At 35.6% G+C, this 21004-nt stretch overlaps 1 protein-coding gene across 1 annotated transcript in view; it reads left to right on the top strand.

Moving 5' to 3' along the window:
* The window catches only part of RP1 (RP1 axonemal microtubule associated), a 185212-nt gene that overhangs the window by 137766 nt on the left and 26442 nt on the right, over positions 1 to 21004 (top strand). The window contains exons 43-47 of the mRNA XM_068933834.1: positions 584 to 723; positions 6328 to 6580; positions 11514 to 11755; positions 13641 to 13767; positions 15220 to 15368. Coding sequence (XP_068789935.1) covers positions 584 to 723; positions 6328 to 6580; positions 11514 to 11755; positions 13641 to 13767; positions 15220 to 15368 — 911 coding nt within the window. The remainder of the gene's footprint in view (positions 1 to 583; positions 724 to 6327; positions 6581 to 11513; positions 11756 to 13640; positions 13768 to 15219; positions 15369 to 21004) is intronic.

Raw genomic sequence — 21004 nt, 5'->3', positions numbered from 1 at the left:
CTTTGTGGAGAATAATAATAATGTACATGAATAATAGATGAGCCATTTCTCCTGACCAAATTAATTGATAGTAGCTGTAATTATCAAATTGCCAAGCTAAAATAGAACGCAGCTGATCCAGAAGAAAAAGTGGATTTCAGCTTTGTTATTTCCATGTTTTTTCTTTTGCAAAATGTTACTACAATTAGTAAATTCTAAGTCAATTTAAGACCATTAATTAATACAAGAACTCAAGGGTTGTTACGAAGTCCAATAAGATCAGTTAGGTTATTTGAGTTGATTTCAGTGACCTCTGGATAAGACTCCAGAACTAAGACAGTATTTTCCTTTTTTAGAGTGAGAGCTTGGATTGTTACAGTGATTCATAAAGAACATATCATCTCTAATGCTTTACGGGGTTGTCATGACATAGTTAGCAAACCATATGAAACTCAGATAGAACATTAAGGCTAATTAATATTTCTTCATTCCTTGGTCTAGAAATTAATCATTTACCTGGAATAAATTGATTTATAATGTTTGATAGCAACATTGCTAAATAGACTGGTTTGATAATGTCTTGTTTCATTGATTTTCATGACAGAAGTGCTGTATTCAGTCAGTGTTCATATGGGAACATTGCCTGCATCAGGGACTGATGCAGATGTGTTTATCACAGTATTTGGAGAGCAGGGAGATTCCTGCAAAAGGAGAATAAGACACTCAAATTTTGAAAGAGGACAGGTTAGTACTGAATAATTTTACTCACCTGTTTAATGTGTTTCTTTTTATTATTGTCTTCCAATACCTTTTTTTTTTTTTTTCAATTATCAAGTACATTGACATGACACTGTGGTAACCTATGGAGAAGATGTGTCGCTTACTGAGTGCAGACATCTTACCTCAACTTGAATTAGAATTTAAAAATAGTTGCAGTAGCAATACATTTGAAAACCACAAACCATGAGTAACTGTTTGCAGAAACCGGAACTGAACTCAAGGATATATAACATTCTGTGGCTTAATATTCAGTTCTCTGTGAAGTTGAAATAGAAATATCAGGGCTCTTTCCTGTGACTGTTCCTTTAAAATCTGTTTTTTAAAAAACCTATCCAGATATAGCTGAAAGAGACATTTTAAATGTGTTTGTTAGCTGTCATGTTAATTAATTGGTTAAAAATAGAACTGTAAACAGGTAAAGCTGTCTGTAAATGTTAAACTATAACTGCTCAAAGTAAATCTTAGGGGAAATTCTATGGTCAGCCTTTGCCAACTGACAGGTTGATGATTATACCTACACAACATGTTCGCACACATTCTGGACTCAGCCTGGGTATGACAAAATATGATTTTTAAGAGATCTTCAGTTGATCACTGTATACTAAGGCAGGATCCTCTGTGCTTATTTCATTTGATTTCTTAAGATCTTCAGTGACTGAGGTGCTTTCCTAGCCAATCTGTTCCACTGCTTTGCTAGCTTTACTTACCATTAGGGAATTTTTTTCTTTATTTGCTTTATAATGTCAAAATATTTTCTCAAACATAGAAACATATAAGGGTGGCTGTACTGGTTCAGCACAAAAATTTATCGAGTCCAGGATCTCCTCTCTGACAGTAGCCCATCACAGGCTTCCAGGGAAGACTACAGAAACAGGAGGAACTTACTGCATGCTGCTCAGGCTGTTTGTCCAGACTTTAGTGGTTCTCAGCTAAGTATATTAGATGTGGCATCCTAGTGTTCAACAGCCATTGACAAATTTTTCTTTAATAAATGTGTATACTCTCTTTTAAACATGTTCAGCATCTGTGATGTCCTGTCGCAGTGTGGATCACAATTTCACTGTAATTTGTGTAAACCTTCCACATGCTAGTTTCGTCTGAGGCCCCTACTTCTTTTCCTGGAAGGGACAATGAAGGATTTTTTCCCTGTCACCCTCTCTTTGCCATTCTTGATTTTACAGACTTCTATCCTTATTTGTCTCTTCTCTGGGCTATACATTGTTCTTGTATAGTGGAACATGTCTTTTATCACCCTAGTTACACTTCCTAGCTTTTTCAGTCTCTTCAGTAGTATCTTCTCAACTTCCTTAAAAATCTTCCAACACTTGCTCTGCTTCTCTTTTCATCTTTGTGTGAAACCTCCGCCTTTAGACAACTGTAGCTGTAAATAGATTGTGTTGTATAGTGTGCTCACATGTGGAAAACCTAGATTCTTTTCTAATTTCAGTTACTAGTTTACCTGATGATCTGAATGTATCATTTCACCTTTCTTGTGTCCTTCTTTTCCCACCATAAATGAAGATAATCAAAAGTTTAGTCAAGGCTGAAAGGAGGTAAGCATATGTATATATCAATCAAGTTTACCTGCCTTATTTACTACTGAGGAAAATGACTTACATCTTTCAAAAGTGTGCTTAATATACCTTTTTCATAGAAAGAAGCTAGTGTTAGATTCATAGCAATATTTAGTGTCATCGTGCCCAGGGAAATCAACATGAATTGGCAGTTATTTAGTAACTGGCCTTAGTGTTCCTACCAAAGGTATTAAGTAGTACACTTCTCTTCTACCTTTTCTTATAGTCTCTTGCAGTCCTACTGTTTTAGATTTCATTGTTTGCAGAATCCTGCTATTTTACTGTACCTTGATGAATGTATTTGCAAACCCATTCTGATATAATTTCACAATTTAGTTCAAAATTGCCTTTCAAACCCCCCAAATCAACAAACTGCTCAGCTTCCATTACAGAATTGCTCTTTTTGATTTCTTGTTCCTTCTTCTGCTTCTGTCGAACTGGCCTCCTCTTGTTTCAGAAAGGCTTCAATCACTTGATTGACCAGGTGTCCTCATTACGATAAAACAGAATTCTTTCTCTCTCTCCTCTCCCTGATCCTCCGATTACATGCAAATCCAAACTAAAATACATTTTTCCCTTGTTTCCTTATAGGTTTCTTCTGCTAGCTGTTATTTTTGATAGTCCAAATTGTGTAATTAAAATATATGAAGAGCTTTGTGATATAGTTTGTCTTATTAAGAATACAGGCTCATTCTGGGCATTTTTGAGGGCAAATGGTTATAGGTAATTAGAAGAATTAATAACAAAAGTAAAGGCACATAGTCTGTGACATAACCTGGAGAAGAGATCCAAAAAGAAAAAAATTTATATGGCAGTTTTTAGCTCAACATTAATACAGAATCAGTGACACAGCTGCTAGTGTTTAAGAAATCAGAGCCACAAGAGTGAGCAGTAGAAAAGAGTGCTCAGCAGCTTCCCAAACAAATCCTTTATTCCAGTTGCACTATTTTGTACCTTGGAGAATGAAAATTTTCTCCAAGTTAAACATGTTGTGTATTTGTGTTTTTCATTATGCAGTAAGTTCTTAGGAAAGGGGTGAGTAGTGACATAACAAAGTCTTCTGATAATACTAAGTTATTCAAGGCATTAAATATGAAATATGGGTGTGGAGCTCATTATATTGAGTGACTGGGTAATAAAATGGCAGATGAAATTTACTGTAGCTAAATGTAAAGCAAGGGAAAAGAGCCTAATTTTACTTACAAAGTGATGGGCTCTGAAATAGCTTTTGTCTACAGGAAAGCCAGCTTGGCATTTGGTAGTTCTGTAATGATGTTAGCTCAGTGCTTAGCAGAAGCGAAAACAAAACGAAACAGAACAAATCAAATGTTTATGAATCATTAGAAAAGAAAAAAAAAGAAACAAAGTAGAAAAGACAGTCGTGCCTCTAGGTAGTTCTCCGGTGTGCATGCGTCGTCAATGGTGTGCTCTGTTCTGATCCTCCTCTCGTGAAAGTGTGACAAGAACGCCCATGGAGATGGAATATCTTTCATACAAGGAATCACTAAGCAAACAAGGACTGTTTGGCCTGGAGAAGGAACAATTAGAGAAAGGGTGAGGGAGATGAGATAAAATGAAATGACATGGAGACAATGAGTAATTCTTCTACATCTCTTGAAATACAAGGACTGAAGAGCATTAAATGAAACCTACAGGTGACAGATGCAAAAAAAAAGGAGGTGGCTCTTTACACAGCTCCAAGATACTTTGTGCCAAAGATGTTGCAAGTGGTAAAATGCACATAGGCTGAAAAAGCCATTGCACATTGTCATGGAAGACAGTTTCACTGAGCGCTGTTAAGTACAAAGACACGATCTCTGTTCAGGAAAACCTTGAACCACAAATTGCTAAAGCCTGGGAGAGTTTATATTGAAGAAATATCTCTATGTACAATCTACCCTGTTTATATACTCTTCCTTAGAAATATATTATTGGCAGCTGCTGCAGAAAGAATACTGGACCAGAGCGGTCTGTGGCCCGACATAGTACTGTTGGTCATTCTTTTTACAAGAAGTAGATTGGAATGAGGTTTTAGTGACAGCATATAAGAATAGGAGATGGAAGGAAGGGAATGGCAAGATGTCTGGAGGGACAGGATTATATCAGCAATAGCTTTGAAAAATATGGAAAGAATAGGCAGAGAAGACAAAATTAAAGAAACTTGAAATGTAGAAAAAAGGATCTCTCTTGACTGATAAAAGACGTGAATATGAGGACAAGCTAGGAAGACAGAATATATCAGCAAAATATAGGAAAAAGAGTAACTGGTTGAAAACTGATCTAATTATTGCAGAAAGTAAGTCTGGTTTATATTTATTTAAGTAATTATATTTTTAAACTATTCACCAGTTTAATGGATTAAATAAATGGAGATTTGTAATTTTGCCTATCTAGCACTGTATCTAAATCAGGCAAGTCAATTTAAATGAAATCATTTTGGTTTTCATTAATTACACTTCCAGTAGTGTGTTTAATGCCATTCCAAATGTCTTTATACTGAGGGGGGGAAAAGAAACAGGAACTATAATGATCTAAACCAAAAGTACATTCTTGCTAATGCTGAAGGAGTAGATAATTTAACGTATTATTATGAGAATTCATTGATGACAATGGGTGATTGTGACCACTGTTGTCTAATGACTGTTAATTATTATCACAAAGAATAAGACTAATGATAGGTCCCTTTTTCAGATAGAGTTAGATGTGAAGGACCGTGAATAGTAGCAATGCAAGCTATTTCCTCGAAGCCAAGGGTCATGTAGACTGAAAAGGAAATTATCTTTGGCTTGGAACTCCAAAGCATAAAATTAAAAAGCAATGAGTGCTCCCAAAAAGTTATTTACAAGCTGTTCCTCACAACTATATCCTATTTTGGGCTGCTTATGAATTACATGAAGGGCTGTAACTTGCCATAGTAACTGGGGAGATCATGGATATGTCAAGGTAAGAATGTTGGAAGTCCTAAGGCTGTGATGGGAATAACAACTCTGATGTTTTCTTTCTCTGAGCACATTGTAGAGAATAGTCCCACACAGACAGGGGAACAGACCAGATGATATAATTCTTTTTAAAAATCGTCTCTTCTTTTGTTGCTTTCTGGTCCTCATGTTTTTTCCTGACTGGTGGCAAACTGGTTGGCAACAAATAAAAATTACAGCGTCTGTTTCTACTATCCATCTGTTTTTTTTTTTTAATGTCACCCACACACATGTCCATGTATCTGCCCACCCACTCATATTCTCTCTTGCACAGAACACATTCATTCTCTCACTGACATAATTTATTCATCCCAACGTGCACTTGTGCAGTTGCCATTTAGCTTTTGTTTACTGGTAGCCATACCAATATTTAAACAGATGTCTATTTACATCTGAAGAGCACATCAGTTCTTGCCTGTATGTATGCACAGCCTTAGTTATACTTTCTAATGTCAGTATCATCCTTTGCTTGCATAGTCACCTGCAATGTCACTATTTCTGTTCAGAGTTGACTAATACATTTCCCATCGGAAAAAAGTGGCTTAGAATACAAAAGATTTTGAAATGTTTTAAAATAAAGTGCCTTATTTAAACCAAAGATCCATTTACCAAGTGTATTCTGACATTTCTAGCATTCTTTCTAGTTCAGTTGTATGGGATTGGTAAAGCAAAGGCTCTGAGCCTTACTACAACTTTCATGAGACTTCTGCAAGTAAATTAATGATCTGAGATTTCTTTCCACCCAAAATTCTTTAGGATGTTTTTCATAATAGACCCTAAGATCCAGTGATCATGAGCAAGGAAAAATGTATATATTCAAGCACCTGCATGTTTTAGAATGATAAGATCTCCAAATATTAATGTCAGCCTATAATAGCTTTCTTTGCGGTTAGGAAGAAAAAGATACTCCAGACTGAAAGGAATCTGTCTTTCCAAACATAATCTTGCAGAAGATTTTTTTTAAAATGAATAGGTTAATCAGTTTTATGCTATTCATTTTGCCTTTACCTTCTCAGGTTAGTGTGTCTGAATTGAGAGCAATAGACCTTGGACTGTTAAGCCAAGTACTTGTTGAGCACAGTAATGTGGGTTATGGAGCTGGATGCTATCTGGACCAAATTGTCATCCATGAATCAGGCAAGATGGATGGCCAATATGTGTTTTTATGCCAGCAATGGTTGGACAGCGGAGTTGGTGATACAAGGATGGAACGAATGCTGAGACTTCTTGGAAAAGTCAGAAATGGGATGCTGACAGAAAAAGTTCATGGTAAGATCTAGAATCATCAAAGCTTGATCAGGCTTTTGTTTTAATTGTAATTTGTATTATTTTTCCAGGTTATGTTTAAGGCTGAAACAACCATACAGAAATATAGCTTAGATATGATTAACATCTCTTGGACAAACTGTCTCTCCAAACACTTTCCAAAGCTGGTAAATACAGTTAAAATGTTCAGAGAAGAAAGACGAGCATTAAGCGATGGAGACAATGAAGAAAGTGTGTTTTTAGTTGAGGCTTGTAAAAAGATGAGGCAGAAAGAGGTAGGTTGTTCCATATGGCAGTCAATGCAGAGCAGAAGGCTCCTGTAACAGTGATGAAATCACAAGAAGAGATACAAAAACTCTTATTTTTGCAGAATGAAATTTTCCCTTATGTTCACATATTTGCAAAAGCCATTTGCTTTTATTTGCAGTTTTCTTTTTTACTTATATCAATGGCATGAGTTCTTGCAAACAGTTACTTGACCAGAACCTAATATTCTGTTCAAAATGTTTAAAGAAAAAACTGGATCAAAACACAGAAACAGCTGAGCAACAGCGAACAGCAGAGACACTGAACAACTTAGAGAACTGAAAACACGTCAAGTCTTTTATTCTTTGCTGTAGTATTGTTTTTCATAGCTCTCTCACATGTCCTTTTTGAAGAGACGTAAAATGTTGTTTTGGGTCCATTTATGAAATTTGAATTAGAAATGGTAGATCAGCCTATGTTAACTAACCCACAGTTGTCTAACCTAAATCAGCAGTTTTGTAAACTGATCTTCATTAATGTATGTGCTTATGGATATTCCATTTTATGCTTTGAGAGTTTCATATTATACATAATTGCAGACACAGGTAGTAGTATGTATCCTCTTATTTAGCTACCTATTCTTGGTCCAGTAGCAGATATTTTGTATCATCTAATGGAATATAAAAATAATGTTGCTGAGACAACAGAAGCATAGAATAATGTGGAAATATGAGCATAGGATCAGTGGTTCTGAGCTAAATTCATCAAAATAGTGACAATTTTAAAATAAGAAATACTTATATTGTGTCATTGCAAGTATTTCCAACGTCTAAAAAGGTAGTCTCCACAGGTGCCCTAGATAACCACAGAATGAGGTAGGCTTCTCCTGAGGTTAATTCACAACATCAGCTTAAGATTGAGCTGAATCTGTCTTTCTTAGCTGATAAAGTAAACAGTGTAAGAAAACTTGCATCCTTATTTGTAAACCTTGACTAGTACTGAATGTAGCTATGTAAAAATGTTTTCCTGCCTCCACTTCCCACAGACACATAATCCCCAAAATTTTGAGTTCAGGCTTGCTAGTATTTTCCAAATCTATGATTAGTAGTATTCAGTTCTTTATCTATTCAAAATTGGTTCTGGTTTTGATGCATAATAACTTCAGAAAGAATATTGCAAGTGAGCACAGAGCCTAAAAGGAGTAGAAAAAAAAGACTGATCAGCAAAGAGTACTATACCTTAGAGATCAGAAAGCATAAAGATGCAGTGGGAATTACTAAATGTCAAGCTGAATCAGACTTTAAAAGAGAATTAAAACAAATAGCAAGGCTCTTCAACCATTTACTTATAAAGTAAACAAGGAAACGTGAACAGGGAAAGATGCCTGACTATGCAGGAACAATTCAGCAGAGACTAAAGGTGAAGTAGGTAAAATCCCTAAACAAATTGAACACTTTGTCTTTGTTTCCACTGAGGACCCATAATGCTGGCGAAGAAAGCAAAACCAAAGTTACTAATGGGAATGAGGCTATTGCAAGTCACCAGATCTGAAATGCAAATAGAGCTTTGAGAGCTTCGTGCACTCCAGCAGTGTCAACCAAAGGAGTCTCTGTATTGAAAGAATATGGAAGAACTGGGAAATGAAGTGGCAGATCTGATTACAAGGAAATAATTTTTATGAAAACAAAAGGCACGACTTGAAAACAGTAAATGCAATACATACTTTTAAAAAATGGAAAGCATAACGTAGATGACTGTAGACCTAGTAATCAATCACATGCAAATTTTTACAACACAATTCAAAGAAAAGAATAATTAAGATAACAGAAGTAATAGGAAATGAGAAGAAATGCATTATGAGTTTACTAAAGATAGATTGCCAAGCAAAGTTGATAATTTTTAGAAATATTTTTTCCTAGTAGGAGAAATGTAATAGCATCTAATCTGTCTAAATTTCAGTACTGAATTTTATTTGCTTTATGGGATATTATTAGGTAATAATTAGAAAGTAGAAAGTAGTAGTAAAAGGAAATATTTTAACAAGCTGGAGAAGGGGGAATGGACATGCTAATGAAAACTGTTGATGCTAAAAAGTCAAGGCATATTATTAGGAGGATTAGGAGGTTGTGTGATAAACTCAAAGACTTTGAGAACTGGAAGAAAAACACTGGAATGGAATTCTGTAGCACAAAGCTTGAACACAATTAGGCCCAAATCCTACTAAGTGTTTAAGCTCTTAATTCTTGTGCAGGTTCCTAATTTCCATTGATTTTATTGGGAAATTCAGAACCTAAGTAGTAGATAAGAATCTAAAAACTGTACTGGATCTGTATCTCCATGCCTTGTAATTATTTCTGCTATAAGAGTTCATCAGTGGGAAATGAGTAGGAGAAATATCTGGCTTGCTTATAGGATCCTAGGATATTGAGAAAGTAAGTGGTGTGGTTATGAGTGAAGCATTATCAGTAAAGACAGAGAACAATCAATGCTGTTGCGCAAAGAACAGTAAAGACAGAGAAGAAATAATGCTGTTGTACAAGGAAACAGCAATATTTCGTCTGGAGTGGTATGCACAGTTCTGATCACCTGTGCCCGAAAGGTTCATACTGGAATCGTTGCAAAGAAGATATAAAATGCTGATCAGGGATGTGGTAAATTTTTCTTGAGAGAGGATATTGAAAAAGCTTGATATAGTTAGACTAGCAAATTAAAGGCTGAAAATGGATGCAGTTGTGATATATCACATTAATGGGAGCTTACACATCAAGAAGGGGAAAGAGTTACTTAAGCTAACGGACACAGTTACATAAAAGTAAATGTGTTTCAGCAGTCCATTAATGCCATTCTGTTAAATGTAGAAGATTTCTAAGCAAGTAAGAATGAATTTTTAGCATTATTGTCTTTTAGACTTGACTAAAGAGAAGCCAGGAAGCTTAATCTATCTGCTTTTAAACCAAATCTTGGCAAATTTATGAAAGGGATTATACGATATAATTAACACGTAGTAGCAGAGAATTGCGCTTTATGATCCAACAGAGGTAAGGCTTCCAGGCCTGTGTTCCTAGGCAACTACCCACTGATAGTTTAAAGGCTATTTCAGTACTAAGAGGCTAAAATATCTTGGATTATGTCACTGGGAATATGGTGAATTTTCACTTCACTTCTATTTTTTTCCTGGGTATCCTTGATATCATTTCATTTATTTTTAATGCTCATAGACATGACATTAGTAGCTATTTATGATTAGCCACGAAGACATAATGTCTGAAGCTATTTTCCATCATTTTAAGGAATGTGAATGTCAATTTTTTGCCGTCACGGTGTCCTGACTTCATAGTACAGATCTTCAGCTCCTGTAAAGTAATAAAGCTTTATTTGCAATAATTTACATCAGAAGATAAGGATTTGCCTAATGTGGTTAGAATGCTGGACTTTGCAAGAGAAATATGGAAATAAACTCAGAAAATCACTATTGCATTACTTCAAGTGAAATATCCCTTATTTTACAAAAGAACTATTTGAAATTATTAAAACCAACCTTTGGCTCCCTTGGCATAAGCACTGCTCAGTTATCTTAAGATTCTGCACTAGCCCAGGTGATAAAAGCCTCCCTGTAGAAGTCATGATTTTTTAAACAGCAATCATGGGCTTCATGAGCCCTGAGATTTCCGTATGTTCTGTAACCATGAATGAACATGTTAAAACCAGTTTAGTCAATGGGAGTTCTTGATAGGTGTGAATTTCTGACCTTCCAAAATGTCTTGCTGCTTGGAGGTTTAACTGAACACATTGGCATGTCTTTTCATTGTAGGATCACAGACCTTACTCAGGAGCCTACCTAGTCTGAGTCTGCAGTCCTTATGAGCCTTCAGGTGACTGTCAGTTCAGCTGGAGTTTTAAAAAGAATAAGTGCTTCAAACCAGACCTGTAGTTTGACTGCTAATTGCTATTCCTTTTCAGTGTAATTTTCTATTTTTCTTTTAAAGTAAAACTACTGTTTCTGAGTGTTTTCTATGTTCCTAAAGCAGGAAAATCTATGCACTATTGTATAGGATAATTTTTAATCTCTCACTAAACGTCTTCTTTACAGAACAAATGAATAAAGTTTTGTACTTCACTGGAGTGATAATTTTGGTGATCTGTGATAAAAATACCACATTTCAAGTTTTATACCGGTTTATCACATTAGCACCTTGATAAAGAATATTTGTAGCAAACAGTAACATCCTAGTTTAAGTAGCTCCTCAAACAGTTGAAATAAGAAACAATGCAAACCTGATAGTAGGTAATATCTAGTGGAAAATATGCTGCATTTCAGTGGTGATACATCAGAAAAAACATTAACATCATTAAATGAAACATTTGTGAGGGGAAAAAAATCAGTGAATTGGCAGTGAACTTCGTAAGTTTCTAACATGTAACTGGCTGTCTTATCTGCGTGGTCTTACTGGACTGGTCCATCTGTGAAGGGTCAACTACCACTACAAAAAGTTCAGTGTCAGATCTGTTTCTCTGTGTGTGTACTAAATCAGTGGCAGTCAGTGAATCTGTTATATTTCAAGATTCTATCTCAATGCAAAGGTAGGATTGAGTTTCTAGTTACTCACTGACTCACCCTGTTACTAATTTCCATATCATTTTGGATATTCAGCAAACCTATTAATTATTTTCTACTATTTTGCTTCAACAGGGACTTGGGATGTCCTTGTCACAACCAGTGATGCTTCTTCTAGTTCCATAAGTCCTAAAATGTCTCTAACTGTATGTGGTGAAAAAGGTACCTGTACCTCAGTCACGTTTCCCAAAGGATCTCTTAAAAAAAAGGAGATTTATGAAACTTCAATTCAATTAAATAAGAAGTTCAATACTATATGCAAAGTTCGCCTAGAAATTGAAGAAGCTGGAGAAGGAGAGACTTGGCATTGCCGTGAGGTAATAAATGAATAAATATAGATTAAGTACTTACTGTAAAATTCTCTTTTTTCATATTCTACGGTTATTACATCCAGTTTCTATTTGAAATTACATAATATTTAAGTTACAAAACTAAGCGGATCTGGTAACACTTGTGGTGTGCAAACTTCAGAAAGCCCCTAAAAAACTTATTAGAATAGTTTGGAATAACAAAATCTTGTAAACTAAGTGGATTTCTGGACACACAGATGCGTGGCAGACACAGATGTACCATTATCTGTAGCATATCCAGTCGTCTGTTTTCAGAACTGTAGCAACTGGCATGCACGACAGTGTTTACATAATTCCAAATTGGCTGTTGCATGTTGTGGGCCCAGTGATCCAAGGCAAATAATTAAGTGAGACACTAGAAATGTCTTTTGATGAAAATATCTGACATTTAAGTTGGCATGTGAAAAAGAGAAGTGAACAGCAAAAGTGACAATTTTTCTTCTGATGTCCAAGATGCTGAAGCGAAAATCTGACATCACATTGAAACTGCTGTGGCACTTTACTATACAAAAGAATATTTATCCTCTTATACTGGCAAAATGAAAAGAAGTCTAAGGGAAAGAATCTTCTTCTTTCAAACTGCAGCTACACTTTTCCTCTTAATATTTGTATTTTGTTCTCATTAAAAATTGGAGAAAAAATTAATTTTCATCTCTGATACATGGTATTAAATAGAGAGCTGAACCTCCTGACATTTAACTGATAAGCAGGTTGTTAATTTTGTCTCCCTAGCCAGATAAAATATTCATATAACAAATCTATTGATGAAATTAAGACTGCTTCTTGGAGATTGTAGGAGATAGATAGATTGAAAATTTGAGAACAGATACTTGGCACTTGCAATGACATCTATTAACCTGCTTTACTTCATTAGGTCATAGCAATAGCTCAACACTGAATTAGAAAAAAAATTATATAGGTAAAGAAAAGATCCACATTTACATTAGGTAAGATTAAAAAGAGAAGGAAATATAACCTTTCCTGCTCTGTGATATGTGCATATTCCACAAGTTTTAGGAAGACATTTCCCACGTTGTTCCATAGATTCCATAGCAGGACTGATTGAATCCTTGCATGAAGTATCTAGGTTGGGGATAATATCTATTATCAAAGACAAGTTAGCAGTCTATTTACACTGATGATCTGAACCAGGATGGTCATTTCTATTCTATTTTATTTTGATTTTACAAGACCAAACTTCACTGAGATTTCCCCTTTCTATCATAAGCAGAAAAATTTGTTTCCTGATAGTTAGATTTAGCCACCTGGCTTAGTGTCATCCTTTATCACTTTATATACAGTAATTTGTAGGCATTCAAAATATTCAGTAATATAATCAATATACACATGATATATATGGTACAGATGACATACATGTCATAAAAACATACTTGATGTCTATTTTTCAGCTTTTCCCAGAAACATTTATTTTTTTTTTCTCCAGCTACTCTGAATGAGAAAACATGCGGCACTGAAAAATGTTATGGCATGCTGACATTTCTCAACAGCTGAAAGGGGAATCTGAACACTTCTTTTTCACTCATATACTGGATGAATAGGCTACATAAAGGAACCTTTCTGAACCCTTCCAAAACATTATCCCCCTACTGCAATTTCTGCAAGCAATAATGTTGACAACATTTTAATTATTTTTAATTGGGAAAATCTGTATTCCATCTCTTTTAACAGACTGCTTTCAAAAAATATTTTAGAAAAATGTATTTCCTCTTCCACTGTATTATTGAGACTGCATGTTCTCTCTCATCTATGACCGGTAGTAAGTCTCTAGCTATAGTTTGTATTAGAGCCCAAGACACAGATACTGAAGTATTTCTTTTTGTTCTCTGTTTAGGTAAAGCTGCAACACAGAGAAAGTAAAAATATCCTAGAATTTCCCTTTTCTCGCAACTTTGCAGATGAGGAAGGATTAGCAGTGGCAGAGCTTCCAGTTCTCATAGCTGGCTTTGCTTTTCCAGCAGGTTTGTTGCAAATCAGAAACACTGGAAAAATTTGGTCAATGGTGAAGGCTAAGATTTTCGAATAGTCCAAAGGATTTAGCAGATGCATGCTATTTATTTTAACCAGTGATGCCTGGCTATATGCAGTCTACTCAACTGCTTTAAAAAAATCTCAGTTTGTGTATTTAGTTGTGCATTTGCGTTCCAAGTCTAATTGCTATCGGTTTGTGACACATTAAAGAGCAAGCATACAGCACTGAAAATGTTAAAAGGGTTTTGAACAGCACTCAGAGTTCAGGGTTTTTTTCGATATTATTTATTTCTCTCCCAGAAGAAGCAAAGGAAATCCAAAGGAAATCAGTCTCATAGTGTAATTTCAGATAAGAAAGAGATCCATGGCCCTTAACAGCAGAAACTTTAATGTTCCTAGAAATTCAGGCATTCTTCTCCTGTGACGTAGTGGTAAAATGTCTAAAAACTCCTCCATGTGAGTTGTCTTCATCATCTCAAGACTAGATTGTTTTAGTTTGCTCTGTGTACCATAAGAGAATTCATAACCAAGGTTAACAAAGGATGCAGAAGCTCTTGTCCTAAATGGATATTCTAACCACTTTCACTTTTTTCTAGAACAGCACAGACGTTTAAATCTTTAGGAACGCTCTTCCTGTTTCTGAGGAGCATCTAGCGTGAGAACAGATATTGTTTTCTCTACCTCCTTCCATAATCTTTCCATTTTCAATTGAATGTTTTTGGGATGTTGCTTCTTTCTTGCTTTCAGAGCCAGATCACCAGCATCTTATACATTTCTCTGGGAGTGCAAATGAGAACTTAACATAAACAGTCATTTAAGAAATGCCCAAATGAGGAATTGTAAGTTGTCAGAGAATACACAACCATTCCTGAAATTGCCTGCTGAAGCAAATAGCTGGACTAGTACAGTGTAGAGCAGCCAACCACTGTCTGGACCACGATCCAGAGGAAATACCAAAGTTGCCCCCTTTGTAGCTGAGCTTAGCTTCAGTTGAACTCTTTAAGGCTCAAAACAGAGCTGTGCTTTTTGAGTAATTTAGTGTTGTCCATACCTTAGGAGACATTTAATAGTAGTGTTATACATTTAAACACTACATAGAAGTGTGTGGTAGAGTGTTATTTACATGCTTTTTGTAACAACTGCTGATATATTCATTATCTTCTTTCACTTTCGCTTTTTCCCATTGTTTCAGCCCCACTCACAAACTGTTTAGCTTGTTATTTCTAATTACAGTGGTTCTTAAATTTTAATTGCAGTGCTTCTATGTGCTTTTCTAAGCATTGTAATTTTATTTGCCATTTGATCACTTTGGGCAGGAATAAAAATGAAGATATAATAGTAATTTATTGAATAACGTATTTTGTTTACTAATTAAGCTTCATAACATTTTTTTTTTTAACTGGTTAAGCTTCAGTGCATCTTTCATCTCTTTTTCCCAATAGTGAAAAACTATATTCTCCATATCACTACGGGAGCATCCCCTGGGTCAGGAACAGATGCAGATGTGTATGTCACGCTGCAAGGTCTTTTGGGAGATACAGGCAGAAGAAAATTAGCAAGAAAAGGAGATGATCATTTCACTAAAGGAAAGGTAAGCTTATCATTTCTGTATGATATTCTGCACTTCTCGAAGCCAGTCTAATTCATGTGGACTTAATGAAAGTATGATAGAGTCTCTGAAGTCTAGTTTGCAATGCCTCATATTTTTAAGTGCATGTGTATGTGCATATCTGTATCTTATGTAAAATATACTGATGCTTATGCAGCTTATGCTAAAAACGCAGATAAAGTAATTAAATGACAATACCAAGCACTTCCAGGTTCAATTTTGCCAGTACTGAAGGTTTGCAATTACATGCCAGTGGTTTTCCTGGCTATTTGCTGGCGATAGAGCAATGAAGAGACTCCATTTCTACTAATGCCTCATTGTTCCCTTGACAATCTTCAGGCTAAGGCTCCTTTCCCTGACTTCGGCCTTTTCACTGTTAGTGCGCCCCTGGGACTGGCTCTTGTTCCCTGCAGACAGTCAGGTACTACCCTCCATAGATGTCTTAGCTCTACCAAGAGAGTCGCTCATGGTGCAGGGGAGAGACTCTCCCTGCTCATAGATGTAGACCAGTCAGAGGACAGCATGGCTGCCAGAGATGCGTTTGCCTGTAGCATGGTCAATACAAACAGAAATTTGAGGGAATTTAGCTATTAAAACTACTGCAGAAATGGGAGAAGATTTACAGCAAAAAGTATGTAGTCCCTGTTGGAAGTCGTGGTAGGGGGAGTGAAACTTTCGAATGAAAAGATGAAAGATGTTTTAAACATATAATAAACCATGTCTTTGTATTTTCTGCAGATCTTTATTTTAAAATAAATTTTAGGATTAAAATAATTAAAAAAAAGATTCTGAAACTAACTTTTGGTATAGAAAATTTCAGATGGGACAGAGTTTATCAAAATGAAAATAAGTGTCTCGTAACTGGAAGTGCTGAGCATATTTTACAAAAGACAGTGTTACCTGTCTTTCTTATAATGTGTGCTCTTATACCTTCTTGACATCTCAGTGAATACTATGGCTATGATATTCTAGCTCCTCCCCACATTTGGTTTAGAAATATCGTGCAGTAAACTATTTCCTTCTACTGGTGTCAGCCTCCCCAAAAAACTAGAGTTTCTCTAAGGGGGTCAGCTTGCAGATCAGCTTGTACTGATAACCAAAGCAGAGGCATGATATATGAGATTAGGAGGACCTCATCTCCTAACTACCCCCAGGACCATGAATTCAAGGGGAGTTGGAGGGGGTCATTACCTTGCTAAATTTGGCCCATTCGAAATTATTATTCATAAGAGAATGGAGAGGCTTTAAATACTTATTTCTGAAGGCGATAAATACTTGCAGATGAGTATACTCAATTTTGAAAAGACATAACTATCTTCCCTAATTTTGAAATTCAAATTGTGGTTTATTGATAAACTATATCTCAGTCACTGGATTTTTTGAGCTGCATTCCTTTTGCTCTCATGGAGTAAAATTAGTTTAATGTAAATGAAAATGCTTTTAAAGAAGTAACAGAAAAGCACAGAAAATTCTTTATTTGCTCCTTTTCCACTGAACGTAAAGTAAAGATATTTGGTTAATCAATGGAAAGTAAATTGACTAGGCAAGCAAGACTTCTGCCTTTGCAACAACATTTTGTTCAAGGCATATTTTGGAAACTTCCTCGTATTTTCTTTGCTTGATCTCTAAAAGGACTCTCAAGTGTAGAATGCCACTTTGTATACCAGCCCAATCACACATTGTGCTGAGCGCTCCTGCAGTCAGAGAATCTGGACTTGGTGGTTTGGGGGATTTTGGATTATAACAGACATGGAATTTGCATTTTGAATCTTCACAGTTGTTCTGACATTTTAGAATGTGCTTTTCCTTGCAATAATTTTCCCCTTGACTATACAGTAACAGCTAGTGAACCGGAACAGAGTTTCTGTGTAGAAATCATATCAAAATATGGTTTTAGTCCCACAGAATGTCTGGACTGCTGCAAACAACATCTTAGCAATGCAGAAATGCACAGAAATGTTTAAATATTCAGAGGACTTTGCAATGGATTGGAGATACATTCTTCTCATTTAGCAGGTCTTTTATTTACATGAGCTGGGTTACGTGATAGTAAAAGATTGAATTAGTTTTTTATATCTGAAAAGTGGCCTTTGTGTCTTTCAAAAGTCCTAACACCTGCAAAGCCGTTTAGAACTGGTAGATAAACTAGTGTGCCTGGAATTATCACGTCACCAGTCAGCTCCGCATAGCTTACACTGTGCCGGAGGAAGTATCACCATCACCAAGAGAGCCAGGTTTCTGGTGATCTCTCAGATAAATGTTGTGAGGACCAGTGCTGCAAGAACTGTGTTCTTTCAAATTGCTATGACACTGATGCTGTGTTTGATGTTCTCCTAAAAGCTATCACTTCTTTGTGCAATTTAGGTTTTTGAAATTCCTGATTCTATTTATTCATACATATGATTTATATGAATAAGTTTAATTCTGATAAAAGCTACCAACTACAAACATAGTCCTCAGCCAAGCATAGTCAATACATACATTTTGTAATAATCAGGGCCTAGTTATATAAAATCATCTCAGTCTTACAGTAAATCCATATTCCTTCCAGTGCTCACCATTTCGCAGTTAAATTCCTTCGTACCTTTATTATATGGTCTTTGATGGAGTTACTGTGTGTTCTGTCGTATGGCTATGAGTTAGCCATAAATTTCCTCTTTGAGAAAGCGGCTTTTTTCAGATCAATTTCATAAAAAATGGTAAACTACAATGGACATGTTATGAGTAAATTTGAAGTATTTTAATCTCTGTATGATGAAAATGGCTGGTATTTTAAGTACCCTAAATTATTGATGCAGTAAAATCTCTGAGAATTTTTACTTCATTCTATTAGTTGTTGGAAAGAGAAATTCTTATCTAGCCCTATATTTAGACATCAACTGCTCAGGTGGTACCATGGTAACTGCAGCACATAAAAAAAATTGTCAGTAAGAGGTGACTGTTGGTGTTCAATTTCGGTACTCGCTTACACAGTAAGCATTGGTAATTTTAAAGATTACATCAGAAAAAAAACATATGTGACAGAATACACTAAAAATGGCCAGAATGTAGGACAGTGTGCTGTGACCACTATTAAGAAGTCACTATTTGTCTGCAGTGCCCATATCACATTGCATCTAGGACACTACTGTTCTGTTACTGCTGATAAAACTCTCTCTTGTGGCAAGCACATCTGACATAATGATTAAATAATTGCAAAATGCTATTGACCCAGATGTATTAATCACAGTGATAGACTGCTTGGCCAAGATATTGTAGAGCAGAAATGAACAGTAAAATGGCCTGGTCATCCGGCAGAAGGATTATTCAAATGAAAGCTAGGAAAATATGGAATGCCAACACAGGGAAGGAAAGACTGGTGGAGGTTGTCAGAAACTATGAGGAGAAAAGCAGAAAGAAATAATGCAATTAAAGGTTTATATAACCCTGTAAGATGGCAGAAAATTACTAAGCCCTGTATGGTTTTCAGTGATACCTCTGGGGTGGTATTTCACAGCAACTAATAGATTTATAGGATGTAAACCTAGAACGTACCACTGAAATCACCTAGTTTGACTTCCTTCATAACACAGGCCATCAGATTAGAGCTATGTGAAAAACTAATTTTGGTTTCCCGACATATTTTTCCAGGCAAGAAAAAATATAAAACTTTATGGCCAAGAATTAAAAAGTGGACACAATGAATTAGCTCTAAAATGAATTACTTGGGGAATTACTCTCTTTTCGTTTACAGCTCAAAAATAAATTAAAGAAATCAAATTTGTAAAGATGAAGTTCACGTCACTTAGCTTTAGCTGTTTATAATGTATGTATCTTTTCTAACATGATAGTTTGAGTTTCTTCTGCAACAGTGGAGTGAAAAGGATGCTTCCACGAGGTGATTACCTTCTCTACTTTAGACTTTTATCTTAAGAGGGAATGAATTATCCTCAGGGAGTGCCTACTGCTTTCTCAGGAACCCTGCTTTCCAGGGAACTTAACCGACTATCTTACAACAGATTTTATTTTACACAGGCAAAGTTAGATGGGTGAATTCTATGCCAGATTTATTTCATTGTTTTAAAATAAGGATAAATTTAAAATAAAATATAGCTGATTTTATTACCTTAATTCATCATGAATTCAAAAGTACATATGATCAATCTAAGTCTGCATTTTTCAGCAAATAAAACATTCAATAGTTTTTCCCCAATGCAACAGCAACTGAATTAATTTTAGTTCAAGTCCAAAAGCTTTGGCTGAGTTAAAGCAAATATTCAAAAAAAACCCCCACCATCTAATCCAGATTTAATAGCTTCCAGTGAAGAAGGGCCTATCTACTTGGAAAGTTCTTCCAAAGCATAAATATCATATTTTAAATGCTCACACTATTTCTATCTAAATTTGTCGAGCTTTAACTTCTAGGCACTGGATTTTGTTACACTTTTGACTGTCAGACTGATCATTCTTTCGCACCAGTTTTCTGCTTCCTTTGAAGGTATTTATGACAATAATCAAATCACAATGCTTGTCTTTGACAAGTTAAATAGATCAGGCTGCTTGACTCACTGTAAGGCAGGGTTTCCAGTGATTTATTCACTCTCACAAATCTTTTCAGCACACTCTTCAATTTAGCACCCTACTTCTTCAAGTGTCATAACCAGAGATTGTTTTTGCATCATGTGTAAAATCTTGTTTTCCTCCAGTCACCTCGTGCAAACATTAAATGGCACAGGCTTATGAACTAGCCTCACTGCAGCACACCTGCCTGAGAATGTTCTCCCTTTACTGCTGCTTTGGCAGACTGACTGGTTAGCCGTTTCACTGTGCTGTTCAGTCAGACAACTTGAGCCCACCTGAGAGTCACCTGAATTTTGGATTCTGGTCTCTTAATCAAAGTGTTATGCAATCAAATGGGTTACTGAAATTGAAGTAAATAAATAACATCAATCCTATTTTATTTACCGATCAAAGCAGACCTCCAACTTAAACTATTGTTATTACATCAACAACATTCAGGCTGTATCAGAGCCAGGTGGGTTCGAATTTGCCCACAGCAATCTTTTTAACATTTATCTCTCTTTTTTTAATTTTTATTTCTTTAGTGTAATATATCATATATTTACGGATGCGGATGTGGCTGATGATATTGGTCTCCGTAGCAGTCTTTCTGCACTTTACTAAATGTATTTTACTTAAAGTCTGATTGAGATGCCTTTTATGACTGAGTTAATGGTCATAGCTGCTGATTATTATAATGTGCCACTAGTCTTATTCCTATTGCTGTTCTATGAATGCAAATCCTATTTCAAAAAGATTCTGTTCCAGTTATGTTAAGCAAGTTAATATAAGATCAGTTCCAGGGCAAGTATTATTTGTTTCTTTGCTGCCTCTATTATCTCATTTATTCTTCACTAATCTAGTTGAGGATGGATGAACTATGATAATTGGAGGGGATCAGATACCTCTAATTATGCAATCATTGCAATTTAAACTCATTTAATTTTTTTCATTAAACGATAAACATTCACAATCCATTTTTGGATGAGAATTTAACATAAAACAAAAACTTGCTTCAAAACTATGTGAATTTAGGTGGAAATTCTGGACTGGCTTTTTCAGACGTGTGGAAAACCCTG

The sequence above is a fragment of the Struthio camelus genome, chromosome 2 (genome assembly GCF_040807025.1).
Source record: "Struthio camelus isolate bStrCam1 chromosome 2, bStrCam1.hap1, whole genome shotgun sequence".
In the NCBI taxonomy this organism is placed as follows: Eukaryota; Metazoa; Chordata; class Aves; order Struthioniformes; family Struthionidae; genus Struthio; species Struthio camelus.
Note: the sequence above shows the minus strand (reverse complement) of the source record. Positions and strands in the feature narration are given on the sequence as shown.